The 16,234-nt window shown below is 55.5% G+C and overlaps 8 protein-coding genes across 8 annotated transcripts; 5 read left to right on the forward strand and 3 right to left on the reverse strand.

Annotated features, from left to right (window-relative positions):
* Positions 1-847: 847 nt before the first annotated feature.
* G647_01947 (uncharacterized protein) lies at positions 848-2,407 on the forward strand (the record flags this gene model as incomplete). Its single annotated transcript, XM_008725346.1, has 2 exons — positions 848-1,313; positions 1,395-2,407. The coding sequence occupies 2 exons, from the start codon at positions 848-850 to the stop codon at positions 2,405-2,407; spliced, it is 1,479 nt and encodes a 492-aa protein (XP_008723568.1).
* Positions 2,408-2,472: 65 nt separating this feature from the next.
* Positions 2,473-3,922, reverse strand: G647_01948 (uncharacterized protein; the record flags this gene model as incomplete). The annotated part of the gene is made up of 2 exons (XM_008725347.1): positions 2,473-2,796; positions 2,855-3,922. The coding sequence occupies 2 exons, from the start codon at positions 3,920-3,922 to the stop codon at positions 2,473-2,475; spliced, it is 1,392 nt and encodes a 463-aa protein (XP_008723569.1).
* An 852-nt stretch (positions 3,923-4,774) lies between these two features.
* Positions 4,775-6,721, forward strand: G647_01949 (uncharacterized protein; the record flags this gene model as incomplete). Its single annotated transcript, XM_008725348.1, has 1 exon — positions 4,775-6,721. One exon carries the CDS (start codon positions 4,775-4,777, stop codon positions 6,719-6,721), a length of 1,947 nt encoding a protein of 648 aa, XP_008723570.1.
* Positions 6,722-8,108: 1,387 nt separating this feature from the next.
* Positions 8,109-8,297, reverse strand: G647_01950 (uncharacterized protein; the record flags this gene model as incomplete). Its single annotated transcript, XM_008725349.1, has 1 exon — positions 8,109-8,297. A coding segment is annotated over one exon (189 nt), but the record flags the coding sequence as incomplete, so codon positions are not given.
* Positions 8,298-9,441: 1,144 nt separating this feature from the next.
* G647_01951 (uncharacterized protein) lies at positions 9,442-10,784 on the forward strand (the record flags this gene model as incomplete). Its single annotated transcript, XM_008725350.1, has 2 exons — positions 9,442-9,776; positions 9,824-10,784. The coding sequence occupies 2 exons, from the start codon at positions 9,442-9,444 to the stop codon at positions 10,782-10,784; spliced, it is 1,296 nt and encodes a 431-aa protein (XP_008723572.1).
* Positions 10,785-10,800: 16 nt separating this feature from the next.
* On the forward strand, positions 10,801-11,091 carry G647_01952 (uncharacterized protein; the record flags this gene model as incomplete). Its single annotated transcript, XM_008725351.1, has 2 exons — positions 10,801-10,911; positions 10,969-11,091. The coding sequence occupies 2 exons, from the start codon at positions 10,801-10,803 to the stop codon at positions 11,089-11,091; spliced, it is 234 nt and encodes a 77-aa protein (XP_008723573.1).
* A 244-nt stretch (positions 11,092-11,335) lies between these two features.
* G647_01953 (uncharacterized protein) lies at positions 11,336-13,723 on the forward strand (the record flags this gene model as incomplete). The annotated part of the gene is made up of 1 exon (XM_008725352.1): positions 11,336-13,723. One exon carries the CDS (start codon positions 11,336-11,338, stop codon positions 13,721-13,723), a length of 2,388 nt encoding a protein of 795 aa, XP_008723574.1.
* Positions 13,724-14,692: 969 nt separating this feature from the next.
* G647_01954 (uncharacterized protein) lies at positions 14,693-15,813 on the reverse strand (the record flags this gene model as incomplete). The annotated part of the gene is made up of 2 exons (XM_008725353.1): positions 14,693-15,509; positions 15,734-15,813. The coding sequence occupies 2 exons, from the start codon at positions 15,811-15,813 to the stop codon at positions 14,693-14,695; spliced, it is 897 nt and encodes a 298-aa protein (XP_008723575.1).
* Between the last annotated feature and the right edge of the window lie 421 nt (positions 15,814-16,234).

Consider the following 16,234-nt stretch of genomic DNA (forward strand, 5'->3'; position numbering starts at 1 on the left):
ACGTTGACCCACTGGCATGGAGCTTGCCTGAAGAGGTTGCTTCTTCTGCGCGGCCTTCAACGTGTTGTTCCTTGTTGAGTGCTGCTTTCCACAGTCTGAGACGCCGGGCCCGGCTTTCCACGAACTAGACATGCTATTTGAGACGGGTGCGGTGAGGGGTGCAGCCTTCCAGGTTCTATGAGGCGATGGTTATTACCGTCAGACTGGAGGACTGGATGATAGCATGGTATAATAGAGCTTCGTAGCTGCTACTTGTGAGACGAGATTTTACCAAATGGCATATACGAGGGACCACGTCCGTCTAGCAATCCGCAAGATTATCGTCGCGCCCACTTGTATAGGTAGATATAACACCAGACAACCCGGTCTTGCTCTCGAGTGCGTATCTCCTCGCAACGCAATGGCGATTAATAGGAAAGTCTACTAGTGGACAGACACGACAGATCCTGGGTCATTCAGCCAGGAGCTGGTTTGAGCCACTGAAATATGATGAAGAGACAGGCGCTGATTCGAGCGACGTGAAGTGGCGTTTTCAGCGCAAACCACCACTCACTGTGACAAGTGTTTTGAGGCGGTGGAAGTTCAGTTTTACCTTGGCTGCTTGCGTGCTATCTGCGGTGGAGCATAAGACCGTAATGCGCTCTTTCAACGGTACAGCGCAGAAACCCGATATGACAGTCTCTCGACTGATCAATTTCGTCGCAGCAACCCGGAAGTGAAGTATCCCATTGCCCCGCCCGTGCCAGCAACCCTCACGACAGTGTCTACACGAATACCAAGTTGCAGCTGCAGCGGCTAATCAGATCTGACCGGTCCTGACAATGCGCCGTGAGCCTTGAGCCTTAGCATGCCCCGCGCAACCAAATCCACGCGCCACACACCTGGCCTGCCCTCGTCGACCTTCGTCCTCGACAATGGCGCGTACAACATAAAAGCCGGGTTCGCACCGGCAGGCCCGGCCTCTGACGCCGCGGCGCTGCAGAAATGCCATACCATCCCCAACTGCATCGTGCGCACGCGCGACAAGAAGACCTACATTGGCGCGCAGAGCCAGGAAATCACACAATGGAGCGAAGCGTTATTCCGGCGGCCGGTGGAGAACGGCCAGGTCGTCAGTTGGGAGACGCAGAAGGAGATCTGGGATGAGAGCTTCTTCGATGACAAGACGGCGCGGAACGAACTGTTGGTGAGACATCCCGAGGAGACGACGTTGCTGTTCACGGAACCGCCAAACACGATGCCCGAGTTGCAGAAGAATGCGGATGAGATTATCGTGGAGGAATGGGGTTTTGGCGGGTATGCGAGGGTCATTGGTAGGTACGGCCACGATTGAGACCAGCCCTTGCAAGCGAAGAGAGAGAGACGGAGATGGATGGGCTGACGATATTGGCAAGGCCCGTCACTTAACGCGTACAATGACCTCCATCCACTGTTTGAGGGAGAATCTTACACGAACTCCGACAACAACAACAATAACAATGGTAACACGTTCGCGGATCTGCCCATGGAGTGCGTCCTGGTTATAGACAGCGGCTACAGCCACAGCACGGTCACTCCGCTGTTCAACGGCCGGCCGATCCATCGAGCCATTCGCCGCCTCGACTTTGGCGGCAAGCACCTGACGAATCTGCTAAAGGAACTCATATCCGTGCGGCACTTTGATCTGCATCAGGACACCAAGATTGTCAACGACATTAAAGAGGAAGTCTGTTTTGTCAGTGACGACTTTCGACGTGATCTGGAGAGGACATGGAAGGGCAACAAAGGCCGTCGTCAAGAGGTGGTCGTTTCGAAAACCCAGGACTCGGACCACGCCATGGATCTCGACCACCCTGCTTCCCAGCAAGACGAAGAGCTCCGCGTCGATTACATCCTCCCCGACGGGATCCGCCTGCTCCGCGGCTTCTCCCGCCCGCACGACTCAAGCACCAGCGCCCAGAAACGTCGCAAAGCCGCTGCCCTCGCTTCGGATCCCGAAGCAGAAATATCAATGACACTGGGCAATGAGCGGTTCTCCGTGCCCGAAATCCTCTTCTCGCCTAGCGATATCGGGTCCAAGCAGCCCGGTCTGCCGGATATTGTTATGCAGAGTCTTGGTGTTTTGCCGCCCCTGGTGCAGGCGACCATGTTGAGTAACGTGCTCGTCGTGGGCGGGAACGCGAAGATCGCCGGTTTGGTGGAGAGACTGGAAGCCGAGTTGCGAATGCGGGTGAAGACAGAATGGGCCGTGAGGGTGAGGAAGTTGCCGGATCCGACAACGAGTACGTGGCTCGGGGGTGCGAGACTGGCGAGTAACTGGCCCGAAGTGGTCAGGGAGTACGGTGTCACCAAGGAGGAGTATTACGAGCACGGAAGTGCCTGGGTCGCACGGCGTTTTGTGAGCGGTGGGAGCGGGAAAGGACCTTGATGTTTTTTGGTTCATGAGAATCACTATCTACACTGAGGATCTTCAGCACTGTTCCTGCTACTCGCTCAAACGCTGAACGGCTCTCTCCACCCCCCTCGCATGGACTCCCGGCTCCGTCGACTTTTGCAGACCAAAGATCTCAAGACAAGGAATAAGACGCCCGCGAAAATACCGCCGAGCATGAAGCCCATGGACGCACGCCCGAGCTTAGATCTCGACGTATCACTGTTGTCGAGATTGTGGGAACTTGGCAGCGGGTCGGGCGCCATGGTGGGCATGGGATGTGCGACGTAATCTGTCTGCATGGGGGCGAAGACGTCGAAGTGGATCGGTGGGATGATCAAGGCCGTTGTCGTCGCGACCGATGCTGCGTCGGTACCAGGAAGGGGCTACTGGGAAAGCCACGTCAGCAGGCACCCATGGATGCGGAGAAAAAGGCACACATACCCAGCTGTTTGCAGAACCACGGGGTCCCGAAAATAGTGTCAATCCCAGTCCAGCAGCCGCTACGAGCAGGACGTTGGCTCGTCGACCGGGTTCTGTGTCTGCGTCTGCCTCTTCGTTTTGAGAATGCAAATGACGAGGACGGTCATCGCCGGGACGATGGGGTCGAGGAGGACCACTCACAGACCGGCAATTGATGGCGCGAGAGAGGCCATTCTCACATTGACCTTTCTCGCGTCGGTTGCGGCCGATACATGGAGGGTTTCTTACCCCATTGAGAGAGTCGACTCGAGGAATATCGTTCTCATTTGGAGTATCGCGGATCCCCTGAGGGGTTATGGTATGGCTGGAGTCCACGAGACCATCAGCTCTGGTGAAGCGGCGATGCTCATTGTCGATCTGGGAACTGGCAGAAGCGGAGGAAGGACCATGCCGGTCAGGATCGCCTCGATTGGAATCGACAGGGCTTCGACACCGATGGACGTTTGTTACTGTAGAGCTCGGAGAGAGTGTAGCTGAAAGACGCTCAGCTGCGATATTTGCACTTGGATGTTGCTTGACTCGACCACCTCCGTGTGTATGGTCCTCAAAATGCCCTCGATTTGAGCTCGCCCCTGTGATCCCACTCTCCTCCCCTGCAACTCTGTCTCGAAGGTCCTGGCTCGAGGCCTGCTCGATCATATTAACCACTTCGGTAATCCCTTTCCCCTCTCCGCACTGAGGACTAGCTGGTCGATGCGCAGGAGTAGCTCGTGGGCAGTCCAAGAGCTCTTGGGTCGAAGCTGTATCTGCGTCCACGTCTTCGTAATAGTAGACCCCAGGATACGCAGCCTCGGGATACTCCCCAGGCGGATACTGCGCGTTGTCATCGTACTCGACCTCGAATGACTGGTCAGCAAAGCGAGGGTCATTGTAATGGTAACCGTGGAACGAATGCCCTTGGACACGGTCCTCGCTGGGAAACGCATCGCTTGAAACCTGAGGTCGGGATCGCAGTCCGTATCTGCTGTTCCTCTGCTGATCGCCCGCATATTGACATTGCCGAGTGTGAGCAACTGGCTGAGACGCCATGGGATAGTTGTGAACGGCGTTGGTGACACGAGCATCTCGGCCCACAGCCAGGCCGCGTCCTCGCCGTCGGGTTATTCTGGTCATCTCCTTTGGCCTGCTGTTGTTGTTCTGAGAAGGTTCAGTCACGGGCGGGTAGAGAAGGTCATGGGGATCGCTAACGGAGGAAACATGGGAGAAACGAGGAGCAATATAGGATCAGAGTGCAGCAGTGTGACAAGAAGAGACGGTGGTGGCTCATTCACGACCAACAGAGCTGTCAGTGTTAAGTGAAGTGACCGTCACCGTCGCCATCACCGTCGCCATCACCGTCGCCATCACCGTCGCCATCACCGTCGCCATCACCACATTATTACTCTCTCCCATCACTTACTCTGGTCATCCTCTGCGCATTTTCATGACGGCACCAAGTGAACAGCAGCATGGCGAAGACTGCGCCCATGCACTGCAGCTAATTAGCATACCTCGACGCGCGCGCTGGATGGGCTCTGATGAGCAGAGCGCAAAAGTGTGCCTCGCTCATCTCTTGCTCTGCTTTACATGGCAGTCCACAGCTCTCGCAGCCGTCTCTATTGATCCAAGAAACTATGCTTTCATGCCCTCTGTACCTTATGTACAAGTTCCTGTACAGTAGCGAAGACGACGCCGAGCTTCAGCCACGCAAGCCACTCGCGTCAATCGACAGGAGAATTCCGATCGACCTCGCTTGGACTGGACAATCCCTGCGCTTTTGCACCGAGAACACCTCATCTTCGTTCCATTCAGCACAATGAAGAATCAAAGTATCATACTTCCTCAGATAGAGGCCCGAAGGACAATCCTCGTTCTCAACCTCCTCCCCATACTTGAGGCGGGATGAGCAGCGCAGATGGCCAGCAAGATCATCTCAACGGTCACTCCGGCTTCATTCTCGCCGTCTTCTGCGTCGTGTCGGCGCTGGTGATATGGCCGCTCAAGATCCCACTCCCAGGATCCTTGCAGAATCTCCTACTGTCGGCACTATTGAAGACCAGAACCATCGGTCGCCATGAGTTCACTGCGCTGTCGAACCGATGTCTCCATTTCCACCTGTCACTTACGACAGCGCCGGTGATAGCGGTGATCCTGCTGCTGGCAACCACGACGATCCACGGCTCGACCATCCGCCTCGGCATCGTCGGCGACGAGAACGTCAAGCCCTACGACGTGCTCGTTCTCTTCATCTCACTCGCCTACATCTCGATCGCCCTCGACGGGACCGGCGCCCTTGAAGCCACGGCGTTCTACGTTTCAAAGCGAGGCGGCAGTTCCGGACGACTGCTCTTCACCTATCTGTATGCCTTCTTCCTGCTGACCGCATGTATCGTGGGCAACGATCCGCTCATCCTCTCCGGCACGCCCTTCCTCGCCTACCTCAGCCAGCACACGGGCCTAGATCCCACAGCGTGGATCTTTGCCGAATTCATGGCCGCGAACACGGCCTCGGCCGTCCTCGTGAGCAGTAACCCGACAAACATCCTCATCACGGGCAGTTTCGGGCTCAATTACCTGACGGGCTTCACGAAATGGACGGTCCTTCCCTCGCTCGTCCCCGCGGCGCTTAACTACCCCATCTTGCTGGGCATGTTCTGGAAGAAGATCCCCCGGACGCTCACGCCGCTCACGGACGACCCGTGGAGCAAGCTCCGCGACAGGACTGGCGCATTCTTCCTCAGTGCGCTGATGCTCATCACCGTCGCTGTGCTTGTGGGGACGAGCTTCGTGCCGGGCCATGCAGTCGAGGTGTGGATGGTGACTGCACCCGCCGGGGTGATTGCATTTCTGTACAACGTGGTGACCGACTGGATTTATCCAGAGACCGGCCGGAAGATTGAAATTGACCGACAAAGGTCGCGTGAGTCCGCAGCTGAAGGAGCAACGGACTTAGAAGTGGAAACGGAAAGGACAATGGAAATGGGTACAATAGACTGCACGGCTCCAAGGCCTACACGGGCACTAGCCTCGAGCACAAACCAGCCACCTGATCCTGAGAAAGGAAGCCTATCCACCCCAGAGTCCAACACGTCGCATTCTCGATCACCAACTCTGCCGGCAAGGGACGACGTAAACGCAGAGACGAAGCGCCAAAACGAGGTGAACCCCTCTCCTTCGCGACAGCACTCAACATCACCCTCACCCTTACCACAAATCCCCTCAAAAGACGAATCCCCCAACACGGCCGCCATGGCATCTACACGTCCAACACCGAGTTCAGCCTCCCCAGCAACACTAACCTCCCTCATCTTCGCCCTAGCCGCCCGCTTCCCCCGAACAACGCACACCCTCCGCCTCCTCCCAATCCCTCTCCTCCCCTTCGCCATGTGCGAATTCATCCTCGTCCGTGGTCTTGCGCAACGCGGCTGGATCCGCGTCTTCGCCACGGGCTTCTCCCAAGCGTGCACCTCCCCAGCGGCGACGGTGTTTTTCTTCAGCTTCGTCTCCGCGGCCTTCCTGTGTCCGCTGGCGGGGACGAACATCGGCGCAACCATCATCCTCGTCGAGATCATGCGCCACGAGCGATTCATGGGCAGCGCGCACGTGCGGGACGACCCCCGAATCATGGCCGCGGCAGTCTACGCCGTGGCCATGGGCAGTAATATCGGGGCCTTTGCGTATACGTTCGCGGGGAGCCTGGCGGGCCTGTTGTGGCGGGAGTTGCTGGCCGAGAAGGGCGTGGTGGTCGGGCAGGGCCGGTTTGCCAAGGTCAATGCCCTGCCGCTTCTGATGCAGATCGTCGTGAGTGCGGCGGTCGTGTTGGGCGAGGTGTATTGGTGGGTGTCGTGAGCCTTGAGCCTTGAGGTCGGAGTCGGGAGTCGTCACGCGGAGGAATGGTACTATAGATGAATGTGTCATTTCTGTGCTGTAGTTGTAAGCGGCTAGACTCGTGCTCTTGAACATGATATCCCCCTCTGGCAATCGGGACAATAACAGACAATCAGGCCGGGTTATCGTTGTGGGCCGGTGATCTGGTGGGCTGAGACTGAACACCGGGCCTCATGCGAGAAACAGCGTCCGTCGCCAGAAGTGAACGATTGATGCGCGATCAGCCGGGAAGAAGGCGATCTACAAGTCACACCACCGTGCTTCTACGGGTCTGTGTACCGCTATCACACCACCATGCTTCTAGTAGTCTGTGTATCGACATCACAGGCCTTGCAAAACGGGGAAAGGGAGAGTATGCCAAAATTACTTCCTTTCCGACCAAGCAACCACGAGTATACTGTATACTGTATGTCGAGATGATGCACTTCAGCGACATCAGCCTGGAGTCCATCTTGTATCTCCAGTATCTCCAGGCTCAAACAAGCGGCTCAAACAAGGGCTGTCGGACGGACGACCTTGGCTCCATGGGGCAAATAGAGTCAGATAGCAGATGAGGAAGTCAAGCAATACTTGTTGGACGGACTGGTACACCCTCCCTCAACAGCAGAACGGCAGAACGGCAGAACGGCAAAGGGAACAAGCACTGGGAGCAAGTGAATCAAGACAAGTCAGACCGTTGCTCGTCGAATGCACTACGCGTCCACGTCCCAGAGGAGTTACATGGGATCCATCATCCAGCGATTGACCGGTCTCGGATAAGGCGTATGGGGAGAGAAAAGCAGGAGCCGAGTTCCTCGTCCTGATGCACCTAGCGGGGAGGCGTGCGCATGGCAATGAACCGATTGTGAGCCGCGACACGATCCGACGACCGGGCCTGCTGAATGCTCATGAATCCGGAATCTGGGAAACGGAAGCGATGCTGGACAGGGACTGAAATTCCATGACATTGGTATTTCACGCTCGAGGTCGCGAGGATATGACCGAGAAATCTATCTCCATTTCGTTTGTGCGGCGGCCACCAAGTATTGCTTGCTCGTGTGGTTTGGCGGAGGCCGGCTGGGTTCGGGACCAGATACCTACCTACCTATGTAAGGTATACGCAGATTGAACCCTCGTCCCGCGGCCCCATTAAAGGGAAAGACTTGCTGCTAATCATGTACTTTGCACTGCGTTCTTGTAAACACATTTGGCCTGCTTCGACGCCTCTTCCCTCAGAGCCTCATGGTCGGCGTGAATCTAGCATCTCTTCCGTCAGCAATTGATTGTCTGGCAGTTGCAGACCTAGATGTAGCCGAACAGGGAGGAGTCTGCATCTAGATACTGGATCCTCTCACTGTAACTATGTACTTACATCGGCTTCACTCAGCGTCGCGTTCTCCTCCGTCCAATGGCGATTATGGTCCTTGTCCGGCAGCTTCTCCTGCGTGACGCTGGATTCGGGATGAGCTTTGATATCAGCGGCCCTTTGGGCACGGTGTATGGCCGTCGGCTGGAATGCCCGGGAGCTGGACGTGAAGCACCTACTCACTGCCATAGAGGGTAGTGGCGGGGCCTTTGGAATGAAAATGTTCGGGAACCTCATGATTGACACTGTAGAAGATGGCGGATTTCCGATTCACTCAGGGACGACGAACAAGGATGGCTTTCCACCAGAGATAAGAGAAGACAGGCACAAGCTGCGACAGGAATAGATGTCGAGGTACGGCGAAGACCGCATAGTTGCTGTAGCCAACCCATCCATGTCCGGTAGTTAGTGAAGGTCGGTTAGTAAGGTTAAAACGTGGTGTGATGGTGATGTATATCCCGGTCTTCCTGGCTACGGTGCAGGTCGGAGTAAACCGGCAGGACGCGCAGCCATCTCGGCACTGCTCGACTCGAGGCGTTCTTAATTACTATACTCGGTATCGGTGCAGTCCATCGTTCCCAGCTTGTCGAGGGACAGGAGTTCAGCTAAGGGATCGATGTAAGGTCAGGTGGCGCCCTTTGTTCTTCCGACTGCGACCCGGTTACACAGCATGAATACAAGTATCGAAGTCAGAGCCGTGCGCTCCACCGCTCCCATTTATGCATACGACGGAGGACAAGCCACCAATGGTCAGGGAGACCCTCGAGCTTTCGACGTACGCAGACGCTGAGTTTCGTCGGACTGGGCACGCTTGAATTGGCGATTTCCACATCGCCACCTCCAGACGGGGGGCAGTGACTGACAAAAGCAGCGTCAAGACAAGCTTTAGTGTTCTGGCCAGTATGGGAACAAGCTTCTCCAGCTCGACTGCTTACAACCGCGGCACTGTGGAATTAGCTGGGTGATCAGTAGAGTGAGATTGGACTGGCGGGGTTCAATGAGGAATACGTCGCCATGGGTCTATCAGGTTAGATAGTCTATGCCAGGATCAGCATGCACATTCACAGAGCCAGTAATGTCTGCGGACGACCCAGTGGTCAGTTAAGTGCCCGGTCTGTGACTGTAGTGCTGACAAGGCCTTCCAGCTCACCATATTCGGGCCCATGCCGATCAAATGAGGATGGCGTACACCACTATTGCAGTGCTAAGGAACAATCGAAGGAGGAGGTCAAGTGAGCAACGCACATGTATATAGTGCAGCTCACCAACACTTGGTGGGAGCGACTTTCTCTGGAGCGCTAGAAATTGCCTCAACAGCAAGACCTGCTTTGACATCATGCAGGGCGTCGCCTTCCTCGGAGGGTCTTCTTTGGCTTTCACAGCCTTCGCTGCTCTCTTCTTTGTGGCATTCACTGTCCTTCTCCAACGGTACCTTCACCTCCGTCATATTCCAGGCCCATTGCTGGCGAGCCTCACAGACCTTTGGCTCACTTACAAGTTCTGGTTTGGCGAGGGCTTTGCTCAAATCACAAGCGACCTCCACCGCAAGTATGGCCCGATCGTCCGCATGGGACCAAACCGGTTGATTTTCTGCAATGCATCCGCCATCTCTGTGATTTACAGAACCACCGATGTAATGCCAAAGGTGAGTTTTGGCGAGCCCCACATTGGGTATCACCAGCCTGTTCAGAAAGAGTCCGCACGACTGACCAATGTAGTCCTCATTCTATTCTCCACTCAAGGTCTTGCTCCGCGGACGCGAGGACATCATTCGTCACAATCCTCGATGAGAAGCGTATGAGCGCTATCAAGCGTCTCCTTTTGGGAAATCTCACTATCAATTCCTTCCTTCAGCAAGAGTCCGAGTTGGATCGGACACTGTCATCGCTCATGAAGTACCTCGAAGACACAGAAGAAGGGGTAGAAATAGGCAAAACATTCGGGTACTGGGCGTTTGACACCATCTCGCGGGTCGCGCTGTCAGAAGATCAAGCGTTTCTGAGTCAGCAGAAGGACTGCGGTGCCACGCTCAAGGGCGCGTCTAGGCGACTGGCTCACGCGCAATACTGGTGTGCGCTTCCGGCTCTGGAGCGCCTGATATTCAAAAACCCGCTCATGCAAAGAATGCAATCGTCGTCGGCTCTGGGCACTCTCGCAGCACAGAAGATGCAGGCGAGACTGCGGCAGGAGAAGGAGACTGATCTTGAAGATCAGGTTGATTTGCTGGGCAAGTACCTCACTGCCAGTCGGAGAGACCCTGATTTGGTCAAGCCAGTCGATGTGATTGGCTTCCTGGTGTCAACCATGCATGCAGGGAGCGAGACAACGGGACAAGCGGTTGCCGGGATCCTGTCGGTCCTATTAAAGCATCCAAAGAAGATGGCCAAGCTCGAGGAGGAGATCCTATCGGCGGAATTGGGTGATATGCCACAATTCGGAGACGCGAACAAACTGCCATATCTGGACAGTGTGATTCGGGAGTTTGGCAGATTCAGAGGAGGCGGGCTAACGCTCATCGAAAGGACGGTGCCGGGTGATGGAGCAATGATTGGTGGGATCTGGATTCCTGGTGGCACAAACGTGTCGGTCAGTACGACAGTGCTAAACATGAATCCCGAAATCTGGGGACCAAATCCGGAGCAGTTTGTGCCTGAGCGATGGATTGGATGGAATAAGTGAAGAGAAACTCGGAATGATGGATCACGGAGATCTCACCTTCCGTACCGGGAGGCGGATGTGCATTGGGCGCAATTTGGCGATGTTTGAAATGAAGAAGGCCCTCGCACGGATGATAAGGACCTTCAAGGTAAGCAACAGTCTTTCAAAACCCCCATGGATGACCCCGATGCTGAGAGCTTTGCAGATTAGTCCCACGAACCCTGACGATGACCTGGAGCCTGACATAAAGGAGGGGAACCGGCCATACTATAATGCCAAGTTCAACTTTGTGAGACGCGAGAGAGTCGATGGCAGAGCTGAAGCATGAGATAGTTGATTCATGAAGTTTGCCAAAGCAGAAGAAAGACACAAGATGAAATGAGAACTAATGGCACGTGAGCGCACGTGATAAATTCATATTGCTTAGTCATTCGAGACGGCTCATCCACCGCTGTTGCTGTGGCAGCGACCGAAGTAAACATACATCATCCTCAGATACTGCGACGACGTTAATGACATCGACGACATCGACGACATCAATGACATTGCCGAGCCCAACAACTACCTTAACAATGTCGACATACCTCCCCGATGATGATCTGTCGGTTCTACCAGAACTTGACATTCTCTTCCCACCCAAGCCATTGATGGCTACAAGCGCGAATACTGGCCTGCGAAGATCTCCCCGCAAGAAAATGGCCAACCAGCTACAGTCGCCTGAGAAGAGAGCACTGCCCGAATTTGAAGGCCCACAGAAACGAGACCGAAGCGCGGGCACACGGCAAGTGAAGAAGGCCGGTACGCTGGACCAAGTGGCCACATCAAAGAACGCCAACAGCTCGCTGAAAGATATCCCACTCCTGCCTCGCAACACGACCGTTTCCGAGACGCTGCTCACATCCAATAACCGCCGCTCACCAACGAGCCCGCAGAGGAGTTCGAGACTGGCCCATCTCGACTCAACCACGGTACATTTGAAGACTACCGCCGTGCAACGCAATGGTGCGGAGCCTGCTGCGCCTGCCAGAGCAAAGAAACCATCAGTAAAGGGAGGGGCAAGGTCTCTTGTGAAGCCTGAATCACGGAGGTCGAGCCAGACGACAAGCAGATCCAAACACAACCAAATACCACACTACACCAGCAGATTCGTCTTGAAGGAGGCTCCGTGCAACGACGACGACGAGAACTCCAACGATGAGGACGAAGACGAAGACACCGATCTGAGTGGCTTCATCGTTGCCGATGATGCCGAGCTCAGCTTCTATAATACTTCCGCCATGGAGTCGGAAGATGAGAGTGATGACCAGAGGACACCGCCTACCCGAGTACCACGAAGGGCTCCACGAAGGCGCTTACACCGTGGATCACCGACTCGGAGGAGGTTGACCTTTGGCAATGATAGCGAGGGAGAAGACTCAGACAAGGAAAACCGTGCGGCAGACGTTCTGGTGAACGCTTTGCAGAACGTCTCGCTTGAAGACAAGAAGTCTACAGAGAAGAAAGAAGTGGTCGAAACAATTGACATCACCTCTTCCCCTGCTGTCTCTCCGGAGTTCAAACTGAATCCTCGACCGAGTTCACCCTCAACTCAAACTCAGAAAGTCAAGGAGGAGAAAAATCCAAGTCTCAACTCAAATCCCTTCAACGACTTCGACGCCATTCTGAAACTGGCTCCGCCGTCGTCCAAGCCTGCGCTCATGATTCCCTCAGGAGAACTGCCTTCTAAGAAGGCTATTGAGCCAGACGGTACAGCAGATGAACAAGGACCACCAAATGAACCCGATTTCCGTTTTCAAACACCGCCAGCGACGCCGCCACGCTCACCCTCAAAGCTCAAATCGCCCTCGAAGCTTTTGTCACCGTCTAAGGGACAGGCTATCCCGCAATCACCCCACCGTCAGAGTATGGACGCGTTCTGGGATCATAATGTGATCAACGAATGGAACGATGAATTCTCTCCGAAAAAGGCACCAGCAGCCTCACCTGGGAAGCGAGGCGCAGGTAGATTCCAGATCTGGTCCGATTCAGATGACAGTCTCGATTCTTTCGACTCACTTCCCAGTCCGTGCTCATCACCTCGCAAATCAGGGTCACCCGTCAAAAGTCCAGAGAAGGAAGAGAAGAAGCGCATTGCGGAAGAGAAACGGCTTGCAGTGGCGCAAAAGAAAACCTTTGACGCGAAGAAAGAGCAACTCGCGCTCTCCCTCCTCCGCGAACTCGACGAGCACGTTGCGAACGGACAACTCGAAAATCTATCATCCACCACAGGTGGCGTCAAGATCATCTGGTCCAAGACCCTGCGCTCCACTGCCGGACGAGCGAATTGGAAACGCACCGTGACCAAACTGTCTGGCTCACCAATCAAAGGAAACGCAGACTCGAGTGATGTTGGGGTGAAGGTCCAGCATTTCGCGTCGATTGAGCTTGCGGAGAAGATCATCGACTGTGAAGATCGATTGGTCAATACCCTGGCACATGAGTTCTGCCACTTGACGAATTTCATGATTAGCAACGTGCGAGATCAGCCTCACGGCGCGAGTTTCAAGAACTGGGCCCAGGAGGCCACGTCCCACCTACGCTCCACGAGCGTCGATTCATGGCGCAAAGTCGAAGTCACCACGAAGCACAGCTACACCATCAACCACAAGTACCTCTGGGTGTGTACCGGGCGCCCACGCACCTCGGCCATGGATTTCCTCAAGTTGGAGGACGATGAGGGCTGTGGGGCCGAATATGGACGGCACAGTAAGAGTATCGATGTTGAGAAGCACCGGTGTGGGAAGTGTAAAGGGTTCTTGGTGCAGGTGAGACCCAAGCCGAGAGGGACGGCGAGTCCAAAGAAGAAAGGCGCAGCAAGGGTGAAGAGGGAGGGTAGCACGGAAAGTGAGAGTGGCAGCTCCAGTGGCAGTCAGACGAATCCGTTGCGGACGATGATTGAGACGATTGAGTTGAGCGATTGATTCGGGGACTTGACTGGCTGATATGTTGGATTTTTATGCTCAAGCCTGCAGACACTGTTGGATGGATCGGACAAGTTGGCTCAGATGACCGATTGTATATTGCTGTACTAGGGAGCTGGTTGTCGCACTGGGGCTTGCGTGCCTTGTTGAGCACAGCGTTTAAGCGTGGTGTACGGCCACGAGCGAGACAGAAGACGGTTCGAACTCGCACACATACGTACATGTGTACAAGCAACTCGGGGCGCGTGCTCTGTGAATCGTACTTGAGAAAAGCAATCCAGCTATCCTGTCACCCTACCGTACCATGGTCTGTCGTTTCTTGGCCCCCCTGTCCGCGTCCCCGTCGCTCGCTCGCTCACGTCCAAGGCAATGCTGGATTATCGCAGACTGGTCTTTTCTCGGATGGTTCTTTTCTGTCTGTAGTCATTGCCTCGTCTATCTATCTATCCATCCCATCTATTTAACGTAGAGTAATTGCTGTAGCCATCCATCCGTCCACTTGAGAGGGCATAATACAGTAATTCTATCCAAGTCACTCACTGGTGAGGTCCGCCGTCCCGTAGCACAACCTAGACTGTCCCTGCTCTCCATCGCCTGATTCTTGAATGTTGTTGATGTTGATGTTGATGTTGATGTGGTCCTCGCGTGTGCCACTTACATTATAAAGCGTGGCGGGCGACTTGACTTGTTCATTTGTTTGTTCCTTCGTTCGTTCGTTCTGTCCATCCGTCCGTCCGCCTGTCGAGTATAGCAGGAATGTTTTCGCTCAATCGTGCAGTCATTTCCGCCCACCATGCATAGCAAGCATGTCGTCGCTGAATCGTGCAATCATCTCCGCCGCACCACCTTGCTCTGATTCGTTCTGCGCGGCCCTACATACCCTACCATGTCCACTGTGTCCTCTGATTCCACCTCGCGCCACGCTGCACTGCACTGCACTGCACTGGACTTGGCCTTCGACATCGGCCCCTACCCAGCCAGTAACCCCCAATCGCGCACCTTCAGTGTCCCCACCACCCTGGCAAGCAGATCGCGCGCCCTGCCCAGCTCCTCGGCAATCATCCCCTCGGTGGCTCCAGAGTCACTGCTCCCCAGTGCTTGGCCGGCCCGCGCGAACTCCTTGAGCGGCACAGCCACGCGCACGACAATGTCCGTGCCATGATCAGGCAGGCGGACGAGGAGCTGGATCTGATGAACGAGACCCAGTAGGGACTGCGCGGCGTGCGACGCCGAGGAGCCCCCCGTCGTGGGGAAGGTGGCGGGCGCTGTGGCGGCGCCGGGATGGGCCCGTGCATGTGCATGGTTCGGCTGCTGAGCGTGAGCGTTGGAGGCCCCTGCTGCGCGGGTGTTGTCGTCGACGGTGTTGATGTTCCCGGCGAGCATGTACGCTGGGTACCGCGCCAGGGAAGGGTCGAGCATTTTCACGGGCTGGGGCGAGGGCAGCGTCGAGACGAGGGTGTCAGGTGGGGAGATGACGTCGGTAAAGTGCTGTTTCGTGGCTTCATGGTCATCGGCGTCCCTGTTTGGTCCCGGGTTCTGTGCCTGCGGGCTTGCTCCGGCCGAGACAACCGACGTGGTGACGCTGGTGGTCGTGGTCGTGGTTGTCGTCGTGGTGGTGCCGTCTGGAGAGACTTCGGTGCGGGTTGTTGGGGCCTGGCTGGGGGCGTTGTGGTTATCGCCGCCGCCGCCGCCCGTGGAGATGTGCGTGTTTATCTCAAAGATGATGGACGTGAGGGTCGTGGGCGAGAGGAAGACTTCTTGGTGGTCGGGGATTTGGCGGATGTCGCTGTGAAGGAGACGAGTTAATATGCCTTTCTTTCAAGCACGTGAGGTGGAAATGAGACGTGAGAACGTCGAGTGTGTCTCAAAGAACGATTGAGATGATTTCGAGACGGGGGCGTCATTCTCTCCTGGCACGCTCATCAATGTGGCATATCGACTCTCGTGGCCATCACGAACCACAGCGTCCTCACTCGAAATGATCACCTCGCTTCAAATCGGCTGGCTTACCTCGAATCTATCAATTCAACGGGCAACTCAACAGTCAAGGCTCCTCCATAGAGTTGCCGGACGCCGTACGTAGCCGCCATCTTTGCGCCTACAGTAGCGGGCTCTCCAGAGACACCCGCCGCCAAACCGAGCGGCAACCTAGAATTCCGTAACTTGTGGCTGCCAGCTAAGAATCTCGCTCCGGTCCAGGTCAGAGAGGCAGGCGTAGCTGGATTGGGAGCGGTACTGCTCCGTACGCAGTCTCCTTCTGAAGAGGCAATGCCGCAGGACTGGTGCCTAGACACGAAGGTAGGCTGATCACCGTGCCCCGGGCTTCATTATCCGGTACAATGATGGGCGATATCGTTGTCGAGAGCTTGCGAGCTGCGGTTCACTCGATTTCCCTCGTCGGTCTCCGAATTAGACAAAAGAAGATCAAATTCTGGTGGGTGGATTGGACAAAGACGTTGACAAACACTGCCGAGAGATTTCCAGCTGTTCGGTCGAATACGAGAAGCAGGG

Source organism: Cladophialophora carrionii (assembly GCF_000365165.1).
Source record: "Cladophialophora carrionii CBS 160.54 unplaced genomic scaffold supercont1.1, whole genome shotgun sequence".
Taxonomy (NCBI): domain Eukaryota; kingdom Fungi; phylum Ascomycota; class Eurotiomycetes; order Chaetothyriales; family Herpotrichiellaceae; genus Cladophialophora; species Cladophialophora carrionii.